General features: G+C 35.8%; 1 protein-coding gene across 3 annotated transcripts in view; it reads left to right on the top strand.

Moving 5' to 3' along the window:
• The first annotated feature begins 240 nt into the window (after positions 1 to 240).
• Positions 241 to 18,904, top strand: part of NRAP (nebulin related anchoring protein) — a 69,302-nt gene continuing 50,638 nt past the window's right edge. For 2 of the 3 annotated variants that reach the window (XM_034440158.3, XM_034440156.3), the window contains exons 1-10: positions 252 to 421; positions 765 to 859; positions 3,826 to 3,913; positions 5,696 to 5,797; positions 8,002 to 8,106; positions 8,421 to 8,528; positions 12,641 to 12,745; positions 12,983 to 13,090; positions 13,965 to 14,057; positions 14,901 to 15,005. In XM_034440158.3, coding sequence (XP_034296049.2) covers positions 350 to 421; positions 765 to 859; positions 3,826 to 3,913; positions 5,696 to 5,797; positions 8,002 to 8,106; positions 8,421 to 8,528; positions 12,641 to 12,745; positions 12,983 to 13,090; positions 13,965 to 14,057; positions 14,901 to 15,005 — 981 coding nt within the window. In that variant the 5' untranslated portion in view covers positions 252 to 349. Of the gene's footprint in view, positions 422 to 764; positions 860 to 3,825; positions 3,914 to 5,695; positions 5,798 to 8,001; positions 8,107 to 8,420; positions 8,529 to 12,640; positions 12,746 to 12,982; positions 13,091 to 13,964; positions 14,058 to 14,900; positions 15,006 to 18,904 lie in introns of all 3 variants that reach the window. The other variant, XM_034440157.3, reaches the window with a different exon arrangement.

The raw sequence follows: 18,904 nt of genomic DNA, 5'->3' as shown, positions 1-18,904 counted from the left end.
ATTTAGAAGGCAAACCTGGGACTCTGACAAATGAACATTGAACTCCCTACTTTATATATTACCAATTAGACAGCCTTTATTTTCATATGACTATGATGCTTCTCTCTGACTTCACTCATCTATTTAGAGAAAGGCTTCATTGAATTCTTGCATCTCTTTCCCTCTATGAACTCTTAACACAGTTGCCAAAATAACCCTCTTACTAAGTGGCAGCTTTAAAAACCAGGCAACAGCTGAGTGCAACTCAGAAGCACAGCACAAGCAGACTGGAGTATCTTTCTTAGGAAACAAGGCATTTTTTGTATATTACTGGACCCTCAGAATTTAATTTTTTATATATAATTTTAATATGAATATTCAATCTTGTGCCAGGTGTGGCTATGGGGTCTATCCTGCTGAGAAGATTAATTGTATCGATCAGGTTAGTAGTTAATTACTATTTGCCATTATTATAAATGTTCTATTTGTCTATCTTGAAGAAATGACTTCAGCAAAATTTTGTTCAAATAAATAAAATATACTTATCCTAAAGTATATTAATCAATATAACTATTGGATGGCCAAGTTAGAATTGAACAGTTGCTAAATTTGTTGCACTGCTTTGTTTTTTTAAAAAAAAGATTCTAAAGGAGAAATGGATTTACAACGTACCTCATGTGTGTTTGATTGTTAGACTGTCTGGAAAAATTAGTTATAAAATTTTAAACTAGATTTAGAAAATGCAAAACAAATAACTTTCACCCCATTTCTGTCTGCTTTTCCAGACCTGGCATAAAGCCTGTTTTCACTGTGAGGTTTGCAAGATGATGCTAACGGTAAATAATTTTGTTAGCCACCAGAAAAGGCCATATTGTCAAGTGTAAGTATTGTCAAGTGTCAATTTTGTTTTATAATATTTTATAAATTCTGATACTATTGAAAATTTTCTCAGATGTTTTTCAGCTATTACTGATTTATTCAGACAATAAAATGCATCTGTATTGTGGGATAAACAAAACCTGTCCATAGCATTTAAAATAATAAATACAGTATAGTATGCATTAAAACTAAGTTCTGTTTGAAAGTACAGTTGAAGATATGATAATTTAAAAGACTAAGATAGAAAGTGAAATGCCTGATTAAATTCAGGGGGTACTCAGTAACTGTTTACTTAGTACCAGGCTGTTTTGGTTTCTCCCACCTTCTAATCTCCAGATGTGTTGAGTTACAACTCACAGATTTACCAACCAGCCTGCTCAAAAGATAATGACAAGAGTTTTAGTTCAGCAGAATTATAACTGGTTATTAGATTACAGACCAAAATAGGTGTACTCTAAAAGATCCAGTTTATATAAAGCACACAACTTGAAACCCCAACTTGTGTGCCTCTGTCTGAAGTTTCAGAGCAGAATGGGACAATTCGCTATGGCAAATTCACAATGGTCAACTCGCCACAACCAATTCACCATGGCCAAATCAACCCAGCCAACTCGCCGTGGGAGAACTCAACATGGCCAATTCACCGTGGGATAACTTGTTGGTTGTCGTAGAACCTTTTACCTGAAAGTCATTTCTAATAAAATAGAAAAATAATTCCATGCATATCTGGAAGATAATTATATCACCTATGCCTAGTTTAATTTAAATCTAAATATGATTAAAATAAACTCAAAATTAGATTTCTTTTTCTCTTTGAATTTACCCATTTTGTTTTGCAGTCCTATTTGAAGACTCATTGGACCGTGTATCTTAGCCCAGAAAAAATATGTTCCCTTAATTTAGAGCAGTTATTAGCAACATATGACTTTTCAGATTTTAAATTCCTATTCCATCAAAGGAAAAAAGTTAATATTTTACCGTAGTGCTATGGTTTCATTATAAATCACCTCCAATTCTATGGGATTATTTAATTTGGAAGCATTAGAATGATTCTAAATAACTAAATAGGGGGTGGACCATCTTTGTATTAGTAGGCCTGATTTGAGACTCTTCAGTTTGCCAAATCACATTCTCTATCCCTGTTGTAGCTACTAATACCTTCTCTGGGAAGATAGTTGCGTAGAATTACTTGCCGTTGAGTGCAGTTAATGAGAATAATGCTTGAAAATGATGAATATTGTGCATATCCTTTTATATTTTTTCTAAATTCAAGCTCAGTGGTAAATATTTTTGAAAGTTCACATGCTAAACTTTCATGTTTAGTCATGGATGCCTATAATGCAGTGATAGCTAACCTTTTCAGCACTGAGTGCCCAAACCGGAATGTGTCTGCGTGCGTGTGCCAGAAACCCAAAGGTCAGCTGGCTGGTGCGCATGCGCACGCCGGAAACCAGAGAAGCAGCTAGTGATACAGAGCTCTGTATGCCACCGCTGGCACGCGTGCCATAGGTTTGCCATCGCGGCTATAATGTGTCACATTATTATTGTTTTTTTTTAATAGTTTTTATTGAATATAAATATTAAAATCTTTTTAAATATTTATTATTGTTTTTGTTAGTATTTTTCACTCTAAAAATCAGCAGTTCCAGTGAGTATTTTCTGTTCCCTTTTTTTATAAGTTTGTGAGAACTGGCACAATTCTGTTTTCCTGACTTTACTTTCTTATTGGCCCATATGATCAGTCTTGCAACTGAAGGACTCTCAGAGGGAGATATTTCATTAGTTTTAATTTGGGAAAAGACCAAACGGGATAGGAAAACAAACAAGCTTAGATAAGTTAGGCAAAGTCCTAAACCCATTCCCTCTGCACATCAGGCACCATCGAGACTAATTGAATTAGAAAGCAGAGATTTGAGGACTTAGCCTTGATAATATACTCTTAATACAGACATTAGAAAACTACTAGAAATATGTTATCATAGCTAGGTCCTTGAATGTCTCAAAAAACAAGACAAACTCTCTGATTTAAGAGAGAGAAAAAGGAAAAGAATCTCCAATTAAAATCCTATGTCTCTTTCCCTTTTCTTTACATTGCAATGGATTGGCAGCTACTTATTTCTCAGTAGGCCAAATAATTGACACCTGAGAATAGTTATTGTAATGCCTGATCTCAGGTCCTTGGCTTCTGACCTCAACCTTAGCCACAGTGCAACAGTGCCATCATGAGAGGACATTTTCCTTGTTGTATGATGACACACAGAGAAAGGATATCGGCAAAGTCAGGATATAAAAATAATTCCCTGGCCTACAATCAATGGCATTCTCGCAAATTAGAACACCATTTAGCAGTGACTCAGAAGAGATGCAATACAGGATAGAGACTAGTAGCAGAGCTAGCACATTTTTGTGTTATTTTGATTTTATGATGACTAAAGGATGTCTGGATGATACTTTAACTCAGTAGTGAGAAAGGCCCAATATCTTTATCCAATTTCCTTTATGCTTCAATAAAAGGTAAAAAAGAAGTTTATTCTGCTAGTCGTTGCCCACTATAGGTGGCAATGCTCGTCTCTGTTTCAAGGCCATTGATCCAGTGCTCTCTGAAGACATTTCTTTGGTCATATGGCCAGCATGACGTCATGGAGTGCTGTTATGTACCACTTCAGTGGGAAGGTAACAGCGCTCCTTTATGCTTCAGGACCCACCACGTACTTAAAAAGTTAAATATTCAGTGCCTGAAACATAATCATTACATTTTTTACATTTATAATTATATATAACAAGGTATAAATTATTGCCAAAGTTAAATGATAAACAACAAACCCTTGCCAGTTTTTCAAGTTGGAATTTGTTCAGTGATCAAATAAATGTCATGTGATAATATGAGTATCTCTATTTAAAAGAATGCTATTCTTTTAGAGATTATTGATAATAATTCTCTAAAATTGTGCCTGCTTTCTTTCATAGACATAACCCCAGAAACAATACATTTACAAGTATTTTTGAGACACCGATAAATATGAATGTGAAAAAGCAGTCTGCAGCAATAAGTGAGGTAAGATGTGCTTTGTATCACATTGTAATGTTAGATTTTTTTTAGGTAACTATAGAAATAACAGTTTCACTCCTTCCACTAAAATCTATATTTGTTCTATTTCTCCAAGTTGCTAGCTAGCTTAAAAATGAATTATTATTTTTCTGTTGAATTTGACATTGACCCTGAGATATTCCATTTTAAGCAGAAATATAAAGTCAAATGAGTTTTTTATAGTTGCAATGGAGAAACCTGGTAAAACTTTATGGAGGTTGCTAGATACCATTCCTCTATTCAACAAAAAAAAAAAAAAAAAAAGGCCTTTGAAATATGTCCAAATACTTTTATTACTGTGCTACGGGTTACAGCTTTCCTAAATTTCTGGCTTTGGTTCTTTTTGTACTGCCTATGAATTTTCACTATTGAAACAGGAAATATCTCCTACAATCCAATATATGATATAAATTCTTCCAGTTCATTGGACTTATTCCTGAGTAAGTTTGCAGGTGTAATATGTATGATATGAATATGTATTTGATGCTTCTATTTTATTTAAAGTATGATAAGCATTGTTGTTACAGCTTTATGACCCTCATTCTATATGGCTTTCTTAGATAATTTCTTGAAATTTCTTATATATATTGAAAAAAAATCAAATTATATTTCTGAATTATCCCTTCATAAAACCTACAAGAACAATAATTATATTTCTTTTAAACTGAGCATGAGATATCTGGTCAGGAATGAGTCAGGGATCAAAAACAATATCTATTTCCGTTTGAAGGTCATGATAGGAGATCTTGTTACTTCCAGTAAATTGAGTGCTAGAAAAACCAGAGATTACTTTTCCTTTCCTTTTGCCATATAGAAGACATACTACTCTATATAGCCAAAAAATTAAGCTTCAGAGAAAATTCAAAGGGAGTTTATAAGAGCTGTTTCTCACAATTTCATTTTTTAAATGAAAGATTTATTTTAGTAAGCATCCAGTTTATTCAGTTTGGAAGGATACTATCCTAGATACTATCAAAAGCTGCTGAGAAGTCCAAAAGAAATAACACATTTTTTTTGCCTCAAGAAAGCTAGAAAGGCTAATTAAAGAAGATAAAATTACTTTCATGTTTTTATTTATTTGTTTGTTTGTTTGTTTGTCAAGCATATACAAGATTATAGATAAAAGTATAAACATGATTGTGAATACATGAGATGCAGGGGTGGGTTCTAAATTTTTTTACTACTGGTTCTGTGGGCGTGGTTTATTTTGTGGGTGTGGGTTGGAGATCATGTGACTGGGTGGGCATGGCTAGCTGGTTATGTGACCGGGTGGCCATGGCTATGAGTATAGGGACTACTCAGAGAGCTGAAAAAAGTCATTTCTGACAGGTCCTCGCACTTTTGACTAGTCCTCACACTTATGACCATCCTCACATTTATGCCCGTGCAGCATTCTTAACAACTATGTCACTCATTTCACAACTGCTTCTCTTCACCATGGTGATAAGATAGGTCAAAAAACATAAAATGTGAGGACAGTCGTAAGTTCGAGGACTGGTCAAAAGTGCGAGGACCAGTCAAAAATAACTTTTTCAGCCCTCTGAGTATGCATGGGGGGCAGGACCTATGTGGGGGACATGTGTGCATGCGTGGGGGAATGGGGCACATGCGGGGGGTCGTGCTCAAATGTGCGGGGGCATGTGGCATGTGGGGGGCTGTGCGCGCACTAAGATAATTTATAGTTGCTTTATAGGTATTTAATACAATGCCTTTTTTATTCATTACAATTGAATCTGTATGTTTATGCAGCTTAAATATAGAGAAGAGGGTGAGAAATTCAAGTCTGTTTTTCACTGGGATGTAAAATCTAGAGACATGGAAGCCACGCAGAAAATGCAACAAGTAAGTCAGGTAAAAAGCTGTTAAGTCATCAAGACTTAATATACTAATCTTCAGCTCTTTACAGTTTTCTTGTGCTGTTTGATTGATTGAGTCACCAGATAGTTAGACCAGAAACCTGGCTGTTCAGGTTTCCCAGTGGCACATCCTTTGTTACTATAATTGAGTTTCTAGCATGCCATTGATTGGCATTTTTTTCATATTTTCCAGCATTATGGACTTCTCAAGAGAGCTGGGTCTTTGCATAATGTTTCCAAAATATGATCAGCTGAGCTTGGTTATTTGTGCCTCGAGTAAGAATCTGCCTTGCTGTTCTTTGAGTGTTATCCAAAGAGTCCATTGTCTGGCACTATATTGTCACTTTAACCACAAGACCAATGTGGTTTTCTTGATATGAAACTGAGTGGTTTATCATGTGCCAGTATGGATGTTACCTTTGCTGTTATCACTGATCATTTTTCCCAGTATGGTCTTCTATTAATGCTATCTGATATAGATAGCACCTTGCTTTCATTGGCGAGCTAAAATTACTTTCTAATCTTGGGTGACTCTCCTGTGTGCATATACAATACTTTGCAACCATTCCTCCCTTTCTTTTGCCTATCATGATATGGAGTAACAAGACTTGCAGACTAGGGACTGCCATTTAACAACATGTAGTCTGTATATTTTTTCATAGTATGCATGCATATTAGAAACATTTAATTCACTTTTATTATGTTTTAATTTAATTTAATTTATTAATTTATTTTAATTCGGCGCTCAGCATGAGTTTGTAACAGTTCTTACTTGTACCATTGATATGCTGTAACTTTTATTCAACCCTCATTTGGTTCTCTGAAGAATGACCCATATATGACCATGTCTGAATTACTGGTGGCCTGATCTGAAGATTTATGTTGACTTTATGCAAAGCTTAGAATGGTAGCTTTGTACAATTCTGGCTGCAAGCAAAACATTTACTTCTGAGTAGACACATACAGATTTGAATGTTTATTTATACTAATATCACATTCATCTTCAGCTGTTTTGGTTAGATATTTATAATTTTATTTTAAAAATAGAAAGAAAAAAAGTTAATTCTATCATATATCAAAAGTAATTGAGTGGGAAGATAAAACTCAAAATGATTTTTACTTGCAGATAACTCCACTGAGACTTATTTGTGGAATACACAATATCACCAACAACCAGCCACCTTTTTGCTAAGGAGCTTATGTGAATTTAGACCATGTGGTTAATTTATATTCAATTCTGCAAATGCATAACATAGAGATATTTGAGCAAACTATGCTCTAGTTATGGCAAATATCTCTTTAAAGAAAAAAAATTGGTAACTGAATTTTTAAAGTGAGACACCATAGTTAGATTCATGAATATTAAAAACAAAAAATATGAAACTGCCTTGCAATTACATAATGTTGTAATTCTGGCAGATGTACTGGATAGAGGAGATTAGGATGTTACTTTATTGATTTCTAGTCTATATCCAGCTTGCTGAAATGTCCTGGAACTGAAATAAGAAACAGTTCCTGGTATATGTAATTCACTCCTCATATTCAGTGTGAACAAACAGAGTAAAAGGGGAAATGATATTTTCAGTTCCTATGCAAAGGCAATAAGATCAGTGTAAAATAGATATAAAATCAGGGGTGAAATGCTACCAGTTTGCTCCGGTTTTGGCAAACTGATAGTGATAAAAACTACCGGTTCGGGGGAACCATAAAAGCTACCGGTTCAGGTGAATTGGTAGTTTAAAAAGCTACCGGTCAGTCGAACCGGTAGTTAAAAAAAGCTATGATCCAATGATCAGCTGTGCCGCGTGGTTTAGCTTTGCTAGAAAGCAGTGAAGCTAAACCGCGCAGCACAGCTGATCCTTCCTTTTGCTGTTCTACTTACCTTCCCAAGCCTCCTTATGGTGCGTATTGTACATGTGGATGCAGTGTGTGTTTGGTGTGGATGTGCGCACGCAGTGCACATTTGGTGCGCATGTGCATGCACAGCGTGCGCTTGGCATGCAGCACGCATGTGCAGCCAGCGAACCGGTAGCAAACCGGTTCAGATTTCGCCATTGTGTAAAATACATAAAATAGATATGTGCACATTCAGTCTTCTATTTATAAATACTACTTAGAAAACTAACTCATTTTTGGAAACCCAATAAAAATGGATGTAATCTTTGTATTAATTTCTTACTATACATCTATTCTTTTTAGAAAACCTACCATGATGTATGTAACAAAAGCAAATCCTGGTATAGAGAAACTATCCCACAGTTGGAAATGATCAAGATAACACAAATGCAGAAAAGTCTTAGTGATGTAAGTAAATCACTACTGTATGACATTGATCTGTAAAACAAATATTATTTCTCATGATGGCTTAGTTCCTCAGCTAACTGTCTTAAGGAAACATGAGGAAATAAAATGCTGTCCTTATTCTTCCTGTCATATACAGCCTTCACAGACTATGTTCACTTTTTAAAAAAAATATTGGAAATTATCTATACATTGCCAACAATGTATGAAGGGGATTTAGAACTGATAGAAAAAGAAATATTTGAAACTCTGTATGTCTGTTTTTGAGATATAATTTCACGGCCAAGTGTAAATGCATACATATCTGTTTTGTCTAGCTGAAGAATAACCAGGAATATGAGCAGCAAAACAGAAAAGGAAGCTTTCCATATTCTATGACTCCATCGTATCAGATTGCCAAGAAGGCCACAGAGCTATCCAGTGATGTGAGTTTCTGGGAATGTATTTGGGGACAGAGCAATGAGATTTTATTTATTTATTTATCAAATTTAGGCCATAGATTGTGCTGGGATGATAGCTGTCGGGAATTCTTTAAGGATTAAAGCCAATGCTTATAAAATTGTTTGTGAGTATGACTTTTTGATCACCTATGTGTCTATGCCAGTGGTATCAAACTCAATTTCATTGAGGGCCACATCAGGGTTGTGATTGACCTTGGGCAGGGGTGTGGGCAGCTCGACATCACTTATGTGACGCCAGGGGGCGGCTTTGGTGGCCTGAGCGCTCTGCCAGCCAAAACGGGCTCACCAGTTCTGTTTCGGCTGCGACGGTCTTCTGCAACCGTCTGCCAGTGAAGACGGAGCTCGGAGGGGGGTTGCACACAGCCCTCCCAAGGTCCATTTTTGCTGGCAGAAGCACTGTGAGCCAGTCCTTCACTGTTTCCAGGGTGACCCTGTGGGCCAGATCTAAGCACACTGCGGGATGGATCCGGCCCCAAGCCTTGAGTTTGACACCCTGGTCTATGCAGTGTCTGACTGTTATATGCTGCCAAGAGTCACTTCTCATGACATGGGTGACTATATAAGTTTTACTAATAAATAAACAAAACAAACATTTTGATTAATAAATGCATTTATTTTGGATATGAACAAAAAACAAAATGTTTTAACAACTCAGGATCAAAGTATTTAAAATTACCATTGTTTAAGAACTGGGTAATATTACAAATAGGTATTTCCATCCCATAAACTTTTCAGAATTTCCATAGAGTTTTGAAGGATTTTTTCCTCTTAATATTATCAGGCTTTTGCTATACAGTATATTTATATTTATGTATCCATTGTCATGTCCATATTTTAAAATGAACATCACTGGCAATTAATTGGCCTGTAGAGAATAAAATCAGCATAATGGTTTGACAAATAAGGCCAGAGAATGTAAGTTCAACATCCTTTCATCAAAACAAGATGGCACTTCATATTCACCTGTCTTATGAAATAATATCACCTAGAAATCTGTGTAGCTCCCATCTTACTTGTCATTAAATATTGTTTGAAACCCTTGAGGCTTTTCCCTCGGGCCTTGGTTGAGATGCCTTAAGAGTTGCTAAGGATATGGAAGAATGGTTTTGGTCCCCTAACACTTGCTATTTTATGGACTTTTTTGGTCATATAATACTGTTGTTTTAAAATTCTGTTTAGCTACCAAGAATCTTCTGGATATGAATCTTCTGGGATAACTTAGAAAATAAATAAATTAATTGATATTGATTCCAACTAAAGTAATAATACTGAGAGGCTTAATTAAATTTTTGTAAAAAGCAGAAATTTCGGTGCTATTTTAAAATCCTGATTATGTTATTTTCATAGGAAAACAGATCACATTTGTTGTGGTCCAGTATTTTACACACATGCACATTTGTTGATTGCAACATAAAGCACAGATACTGAGAGTGAATTGCATACTTACATATATCCCAATACTTGCCTGGAATATAGTAAGGTAAAGGTAAAGGTTCCCCTCGCACATATGTGCTAGACGTTCCCGACTGTAGGGGGCGGTGTTCATCTCCATTACAAAGCCGAAGAGCCAGCCCTGTTTGAAGACATCTCTCTGGTCATGTGGCATGACTAAACGCCAAAGGCACACGGAATGCTGTTGGCATATAGTAGAGTCTTATAATAATAGAAAACCCAAAGAGAAACTGAATTTTGCTTCTGATTTAGATTGTTCTGATTCTGAACAATTATAAAGGTGAAAGTATACCAAATTATATCCATGTATCTTAATATATACTTGTAATGTATATAGAGAAAATATTACAGGCTGGCCTTATAAAGATATGTGTTCAGGATTCTGTATATTAATTTAAAATAATATTATGGTACTACTATCAATAATTTTTATTTCTTTCAAATTATAAATTGATATTACATTAAGTAGTCATCTTAATCACTTTTATCTTACCTTAAATATCACTCAAGTCTTGTTTGTAGATTTCAGATTTGTCTAGAACTTTTTTCATATATGTCTAAACAGCTAATAAACTCAACTTTAACAGTTGAGAATAACTCATTAAAATATTGTGTCAAGATAAAGGAATCAGACAATAACTTTAATCTGTATCAATTTAAAGATTTACCGTGAGAAAGTATAATTAGTTTTGATTTATTTCAATTTATTTAGCAAAAAGACAGGATTCCAAGTTCATGTATTAATGAAATAAGAATAGGTGTAGACATCTCTGTTACATAAATAAAACAAAAATCAGTGCTTTTAATCTTTTTTATTAGTCCATGAATACCACTAGTGTATAATAAAACCTTATACTCAGCTCTCCATGGTAATTTTCAGAATTTTCAGTTATGCAGGTAAGAGGTTCTAAAAAAGAAAAAAGAAAAAAGAAGAGAGGGCATATACTTTATTTATTTATTTATTTATTAATTTAATTTGTATACCGCCCTTCTCCCAGAAGGGACTCAGGGCGGTGAACAGCCAAAATTAAAAAACATACAAATGCAAAAGTTAAGATAATTAAAAGAATTAAATCATTGGCTACCCAAATTTAAAACCCCAAATCCATAAAATTTAAAATCCCAATTAAAAACCATTTAGGCTAGGCCGGCTTGATGAAATAAAAACGTCTTCAGGGCTTTACGGAAGGTCCGGAGGTCCGGGATCAATCGTATTCCAGGAGGCAGCTCATTCCACAGGGCGGGTGCCCCCACAGAGAAGGCTCGCCCCCTGGGGGCCGCCAGCCGACATTGCCTGACCGACGGCACCCCGAGGAGGCCCTCTCTGTGAGAGCGTATTGGCCGGTGGGAGGTTATCGGTAGCAGCAGGCGGTCTCGCAAATACCCTGGCCCTAAGCCATGGAGCGCTTTAAAGATGAGAACCAACACCTTAAAGCGCACCCGGAAGACCACCGGGAGCCAATGCAGCTCGCGCAGGAGAGGTGTTACGTGGGAGCGCCACGTCGCTACCATAATCACCCGCGCAGCCGCATTCTGCACCAGCTGGAGCCTCCGGGTGCTCCTCAGGGGGAGCCCCATGTAGAGAGCATTACAGTAGTCCAGGCGTGACATAACCAAGGCATGAGTGACTGTGCACAAGGAGTCCCGATCCAGAAAGGGGCGCAACTGGCGTATCAGGCGAACCTGATAAAAAGCCCCCCTGGCCACGGCCGTCATATGCTCTTCTAAAGACAGCCGTGTGTCCAGGAGGACGCCCAAGTTGCGAGCCCCCTCTGTGGGGGTCAGTGACTCGCCCCCAATAGCCAGCGATGGCACCAGCTGGCTATACCGGGACGCCGGCATCCACAGCCACTCGGTCTTGGAAGGGTTGAGCCGAAGCCTGTTCCTCCCCATCCAGACCCGCACGGCCTCCAGACACTGGGACATCACTTCGAGGGCATCATTGGGGTGGTCTGGGGTGGAAATGTACAGCTGAGTGTCATCAGCGTACAGATGGCATCGCACCCCAAAACCACGGATGATCTCACCCAGCGGCTTCACATAAATGTTGAACAGGAGCGGCGAGAGGACCGACCCTTGCAGCACCCCGCAAGCAAGGCGCCTCGAAGTCGACCTCTGCCCCCCTGCCAACACAGACTGCGACCGGTCAGAGAGATAGGAGGAGAACCACCGCAACATGGTGCCTCCCACCCCCAGTCCCTCCAGCCGGCGCAGCATGATACCATGGTCGATGGTATCAAAAGCCGCTGAGAGGTCTAACAGGACCAGAACAGAGGAACAACCCCTGTCCCGAGCCCTCCAGAGATCATCCACCAATGCGACCAATGCCGTCTCCGTGCTGTACCCAGGCCTGAAGCCGGACTGGCACGGATCTAGATAGACGGTTTCATCCAGGAACTGTGGGAGCTGGCGCGCAACTTTGACCTAAGTCAGACCTAAATCAAAGTATAAGCAGACCGTATAGGTATAGAAATTGAATAAATAATTTCAGTCCAAAATATAAAACTTTGCAGAAACTGAAACCAAATGAAAATCCACTAGATATTCCTGCCCTTCTCTGTTTAGAAATACAATTTTTTTTCTTTATTTATTTTTAAGAAAAGTTGTCTTTTTTCCATCCCTAGGTGGAATACAAACAGGGACATAAAGAACATGTTTCCAAATTCAGCAGTGTTATGGATACTCCAGAAATGCTTCATGAAACAGCTGGGGGCCAGTTCATGAGTGAAGTAAGTATAAAGAAAAATTATATGCATGGGTCGTCTTACTATTTCTTACTTACTTATCTTTCTATAGCTAGATTGATATATCATGTAAAATAATTGACTTATTTAATTTTGCATCAGTCAATATGTATGTATTGTATTATATGTATTGTTTTGTATAATGACCTAGGCCATGATTTATATGAATTGGGTTTATAGCTCTATTGCTATACCTTTACACATTTCTTGACTTTTTTTCAGTTTAAATACCCAGAAGAGTATGAACAACAAAGAGGCAAAGGAAGCTTCCCTGCTATGATAACACCAGCTTATCAGATTGCTAAAAGAGCCAATGAACTTGCTAGCGATGTAAGTTCTACAAGTCACAAATAGAACACATTCTGTCTATAAGATAACATATGCTCTGTAAATTATGCTAAATCAAAGCTACATCTGTACCATATTTTTTTAAAAAATAAGGCATTTTCTGCAGTGGGAAAAATTACAAATATTATCCTAGTTTTGAAAAGGACAGTTTAATAGATCAATGGTTGTTCCTTACTATGGAACATTTATGCTAAAAAAATGAATTTTAGGATACAAGAAAAGGACAAATTAATTTCAGAATGGTAGAAAGATGGCACTCCCGGATATAGGAATTAGGTGTAAATGTTTATATTTAGTCATGTAAGGAATCGCCTCATCAATCTTTTGGCTGATATGAGAACAATGGTCATTGGCTATTCGGTTTTTAAATATGATTTTTTGGGAAGCTTTGGGAAAAGGAGATAATCACCAATACACACTAATATAAATTAAGAAAGAAAAAAACGAAAAACAAAAAGAAAGCAAAAAGTGCAAGAAAAGAAAACAATTGAAAAATAAGGAAGCAAGAAAAAAGTTACAGATGTGGTTTCCAATATTCTTCACTTCATTTATAAGGACAATTATAATTTAAGCTTTCTCTCTTAAGTCGTATCTTCTTCTTTCTATAATATATCCTGTTTAATCAAAGCCATGAATACCAAGTTCATTTTTTTTATTTTTACACAAAACACTCTCAAGAGGTTTCCAGTTACCAATAAATGTAGGTAATGTCTTCTCTATTTTTCTTCCACTTTTTTCTTTTTTTGTTTATTTACTTATTTTATGCTCTGCACATTTATATAGAAAGTAGTCAATCAGTCTTAGTCCTAAAAGAATGTCAGAATAAATTCATTTCTTTTATTATCATTTCTTTCAGGTTAAGTATCACCAAAGATATGAAAAAGAAATTAAGGGAAAAGCAAGTCATTCTGTTGGCACGTTAAGAGAAAATGTAGATCAATTTAATCAGGTAACAATCAAATTGATTCACAGGTATTTTAGTGTGCTTCTAAAATAATGGTTTCAGTCTACAAATTATGAGTAGTGGTTCTTCTTGTAGTTTAGGACTTTTGATTCCCTTGCATTAGTGCCCCACATGCTACTTCTTGAAATGGTGAATTTTAGAATAAAATGAAATGGGGATATGGAGGTTCAGCTAGATGCAAAGATTGTATGTCAGCTGTTTGTAAGAATTTATTAGATAGTAGAATTTTTTATTTTCTTTCATTGATATGGCAAGATAAGAGAAAGGTTTCTCCATACCCTTAGCAAGGAAATGATTAATATGGTCCACTATATTTATTAATTTATTAAATTCATATACCGTATTTTCTGCATTCCATGGTTGTATGGATTTCTTAGAATAGTATACATGATCTATTGCAGTGCTTGGTTTTAGGTAAGCAATGTCATGCAAAGATAAGAAAAAAGAATAAGTAAAGGAAAAATAATTAAAGGCAGATAAAGAAAAAATATAACTAAATTTACTTCACAATAACACCATTGTATACCACACTTTCATTTTGTTTCCACTACAATTATATCAATTCATACATTGCCTTTAGTGTGATCTACAAATAAATGAATGAATTAAAAAGATGATGCCTTCAATATGGGTTATAATTTCATATGTTCCTGTTAGGAATTTAAAAATATATTGGTAAAATGTTGTTTTCAACCTCTTTCACTATCTACTCTCTTACATTGTCCATTTGATGTTGCAATATATGGAAGTGGTACTGCTTACAAAGGCTAATATTAAAATGAGATATAAAAATTAATAAGTAATTGATCACTGCTGAATATTCTTCAGGATTATATGCAAGAATACGAAGAGCATAGAGGAAAAGGCAGTTTCCCTGCTATGATCACACCAGCATATCTAAATGCTAAGAAGGCAAATGAATTGGCTAGTGATGTAAGTATGAAATTGGATGTCTCAGCTAACATGGGCCAGATCCAAAATGCTTGCTATAGTTTATCTGGTATCATATTATTTGAGCAACTAAAGTCCTTTTAGGACATTAGCTGTTTTTTGTGATCTACTAAATTGTTGCAATATTTTCAGGATCAGACTCAATAAGATCAACAAGAGTTAAAGGTTTAACTATATATTCTTTTATTTACATTAGGCATTCTATATTCACTGAATATTCACAGATAGAAGCGGGGGAAAATGGTGTAGGTAGCTCCTTATATATACAATGGGTGGAGCTATATGTGGGAGTGGTGAATTATGAATACATTAAGAAGTGAAGAATAAATTAACCCCTGATACCCTGTCTGTACACTATTTACACATTGGAGAATAAGGCATTTATATCTGACAAATCCCCCTCTAAATGCCGATTCGTTATACAACACCAGTTACATTCAGATTCAGGACAATACAAAACATACAACTTAGAGGTTAAGTATCTATGTTGTTTAGAAGGTAAAGGCTTCGTTAATATATCAGCTAATTGTTCTGAAGTGTCACAATGCACTGCTTTAATAAATCCATCCTGAGATAATTGTCTCACATGTTTAAATTTTATATCTATATGTCTGGACCTTTGTCCAATGGCATCAGATCTAGATATTTCAATGGCTGCTTTATTGTCTTCATGCATAACAAAAGGCAGAGCAGGTTTTTTCCAGACATCTGAAATTAAATCATTAAACCATACAAGATTATTTGCGGCCTTGGATAAACAAACATATTCCGCTTCTGTTGTTGAAGTAGCCACTAGTTCTTGTTTACCAGTGTACCAGTAGACTGGACAGTCATTTAAGAGAAATACATAACCAGATGTGCTTTTTCTGCATGAGGTGTCTCCAGCCCAATCTGCATCTGCATAACACGTAAGCTTTGGTTCTTTAATATCATTAGGTTCTAACATTAAACAAAAGTCTAGTGTACCTTTTAAATATCTTAAAATTCTTTTAACAGCTTCCCAGTGGTACATTGTTGGTTTGCTGACATGCCTAGATAATAAATTGAGTGGTAAAGTGATGTCCGGTCTAGTCCAATTAGATATGTAAAGGAGTGAACCTATGATTGATCTATAGAATGTATTATCCTTGAACTCGGGAGAAGATTCATCAGAATTCCTTAAAAAGTCAGTTTGCATAGGGGTATCACAAGGTTTGGCATTGTTTAAGTTGCATTTATTTAAAAGATCTATGATCTTATCTCTCTGGGTAAGTTTGAATCCCCCTTTTGTCTTATTAATTTGGACACCAAGGTATTTGTTTACCTTGCCTAAAGATTTCAATGAGAAATGTTCATTTAGTTTAGTTACAAAAGTTTCTCTTCTTTCCTTATGTTTTCCTATGTATAAAATGTCATCCACATAAATCAATACAAATTCAATGTAATCATCACCCCTCTTGACAAAGAAACAATTATCAGCAGTGGTAGCGTTGAAGTCCATGGTCTTAAGTACTTTTACTAAACAATCATACCACCGTTTACCAGATTGTTTTAGCCCGTATAAACTCTTGTTTAACAACCAAGTCTCATTTTTGTTTGTGTATGGACTATGAGGTGCTCTCACGTATATTTCTTTATCTAATTTTGCGTGTAGGTACGCAGTCTGTATGTCATATTGGAATACATCTAGATTGAGTGCTGAAGCTACCACTAGAGCTGTTTTGACACTCTCTGTTCTTACAGTGGGGGAATACGTGTCAGTATAGTCCTCTGGATATTTCTGTGCATAACCCTGTGCAACCAATCTAGCTTTGTATAGAGTATTTCCTCCCTCTAAATTCTTAATTTTATATATCCATCTGGTACCAATAATTGTCTTATCTTTAGGTGCAGATGCAGGTGTAAATACATTTAGTCCTTGTAAACTTTCCATCTCTTTCTTCATTGCTAATTCCCATTTTTCTTTTTCTTCGTGAGGAAGTTTTAACACTTCTTCGTATGTATTGGGTGTTGTTGGTTCACCATTCATGTGCATTACATAATCCTTGTATTTGTTTGGCATTTGATTTCTGGTGTTTCTAATGATTCTCTCTGGTTTACTATCGTTATCATGCAAATATCTTGCTTCCTTTTTTGTTAGTGTATCTGTCTTTATTTTGAGTTGGCTATTTGTCCAAGTTTTGGTTTTGTTTTTATATTTGTTGGTATTTTGTTTTTCTATAGTCCCTTTCTCATGAGATTTTGTATCTTCATGTTTATTTGGGAATATCTCATTAAGATGTAATTTAGACCAGTTAGCTTGTTCATGGAACACAGCTGTTCTGGAGACTATAAATTTGTTGTTATTATCAATGAATCTGTATCCTTTAGTGCCAGTCTCATATCCCATAAATCTGAGTCTCCTGGACACATTTTCTCCCTTTCTTCTTAATTGTTTAGGTATGTGTACGTCTGCTGTGACTCCAAATATATGCATGTGTGCTAATTTTGGTTTTCTATTATACATCACTTCATATGGTGTCTTATTTATAATGCTGGACCATGTTCTATTTTGTGTGTAATTTGAATAATGTAAGGCTTCTGACCAGAACTGTTTGCTTAAGCCAGCATCTTCCAATGTGCATCTAATCATGGTTTGTAATGTGGAATTTTTTCTCTCTGCAATCCCGTTTTGGAACGGAGAAAATGGACTAGATGTGTAATGTAACATTCCTTTGTCTTTTAACCATTGTGAGAATTCTTTAGACATGAATTCGCATCCTCTGTCTGTCATAATTTGTTTTATTTTGATGTTGTGTTGTGTTTCTATGCGTTTGTAAAATTCTTTAAATTTTTGAAATGTTTCATCTTTGTGTTTTAGTGTGTAAACAAATCCATAGCGGCTATAATCGTCCACTATTGTCAGGAAGTAACGTTTCCTATAAGTGATTGATGGAGTTAATGGACCAACTAAGTCCATGTGTACTAAATCAAAAATTTTGTTAGTTGATCTGGTAGATTTTCTTGGCCTGGGACTAGTTTTTAGTTTTGTAGATTTACATACTGAGCATTCCAGATAATTTTCACAATTCTTTATTTTAACACCTTCTGCGTGTTCAGTCATTTTTTGCACTACAGGAAAACTGGCATGTCCTAGCTTCCTATGCAATATGTGAGCACACTCATCATGAATTGGTTTACCTATCTTTGGTTTCTTATCGTTGTGTGCATCTGTGTGATCATGAGATATTTTACATTCATCATTGTCACTGTTGCTAACATTCTCATCATCTATTTCAATACAATCTTCCATATTTGAATCAATGTTATGTAACCATTTTTCTTTTGTTATTAGGTAAGGTAGTCCTCCTTTAGTCACCACAGTGCCTACATTTATTTTATTCTTTTCCAAAGTTGCCTTTCCTTTTGAAAAAACAATGTTAATGTCAGAATCTCTACTTAGTTTTATGGCACTTAATATGTTATGAGGTATTTCAGGTATTAGTAATACCCCCTCTATTTTTCCTAAACCAGGCAGGGTTACATTTCCTCTACCTAATACTTGAACCTTTTCTTGGTTAGCAACCTTAATTACAAATTTATCTTCTGCAAATGAAGACAATATACTTTTGTTATTAGTGGTGTGATTAGTTGCTCCAGAATCAATAAGCCAATTATTGTTCTCACTTTGTTGTGTGTTAGTGTTGTCTTGTTTATTTAATCCATTCAGTGAACCAGACTTTCTATCCTTTGAATTGTCTCTGCCCCCTCTATTCTCTCTGTGATTTGGTGGGCTCCTATATCTATGCCTTTCTATGGAAGGCTGTCTATAATCGTGTTTGTTTCTGTATTCTGATCTATATCTTTCTTTTAAGACTTTTGGGCAATCTCTTCTATTGTGTTCCCTGGATCCACAATTATGA

The sequence above is a fragment of the Pantherophis guttatus genome, chromosome 6 (assembly GCF_059756535.1).
Source record: "Pantherophis guttatus breed Tessera chromosome 6, ASM5975653v1, whole genome shotgun sequence".
NCBI classification, from domain to species: Eukaryota; Metazoa; Chordata; class Lepidosauria; order Squamata; family Colubridae; genus Pantherophis; species Pantherophis guttatus.
The sequence above is the reverse complement of the archived record's forward strand: the minus strand, read 5'-3'. Positions and strand labels throughout refer to the sequence as shown.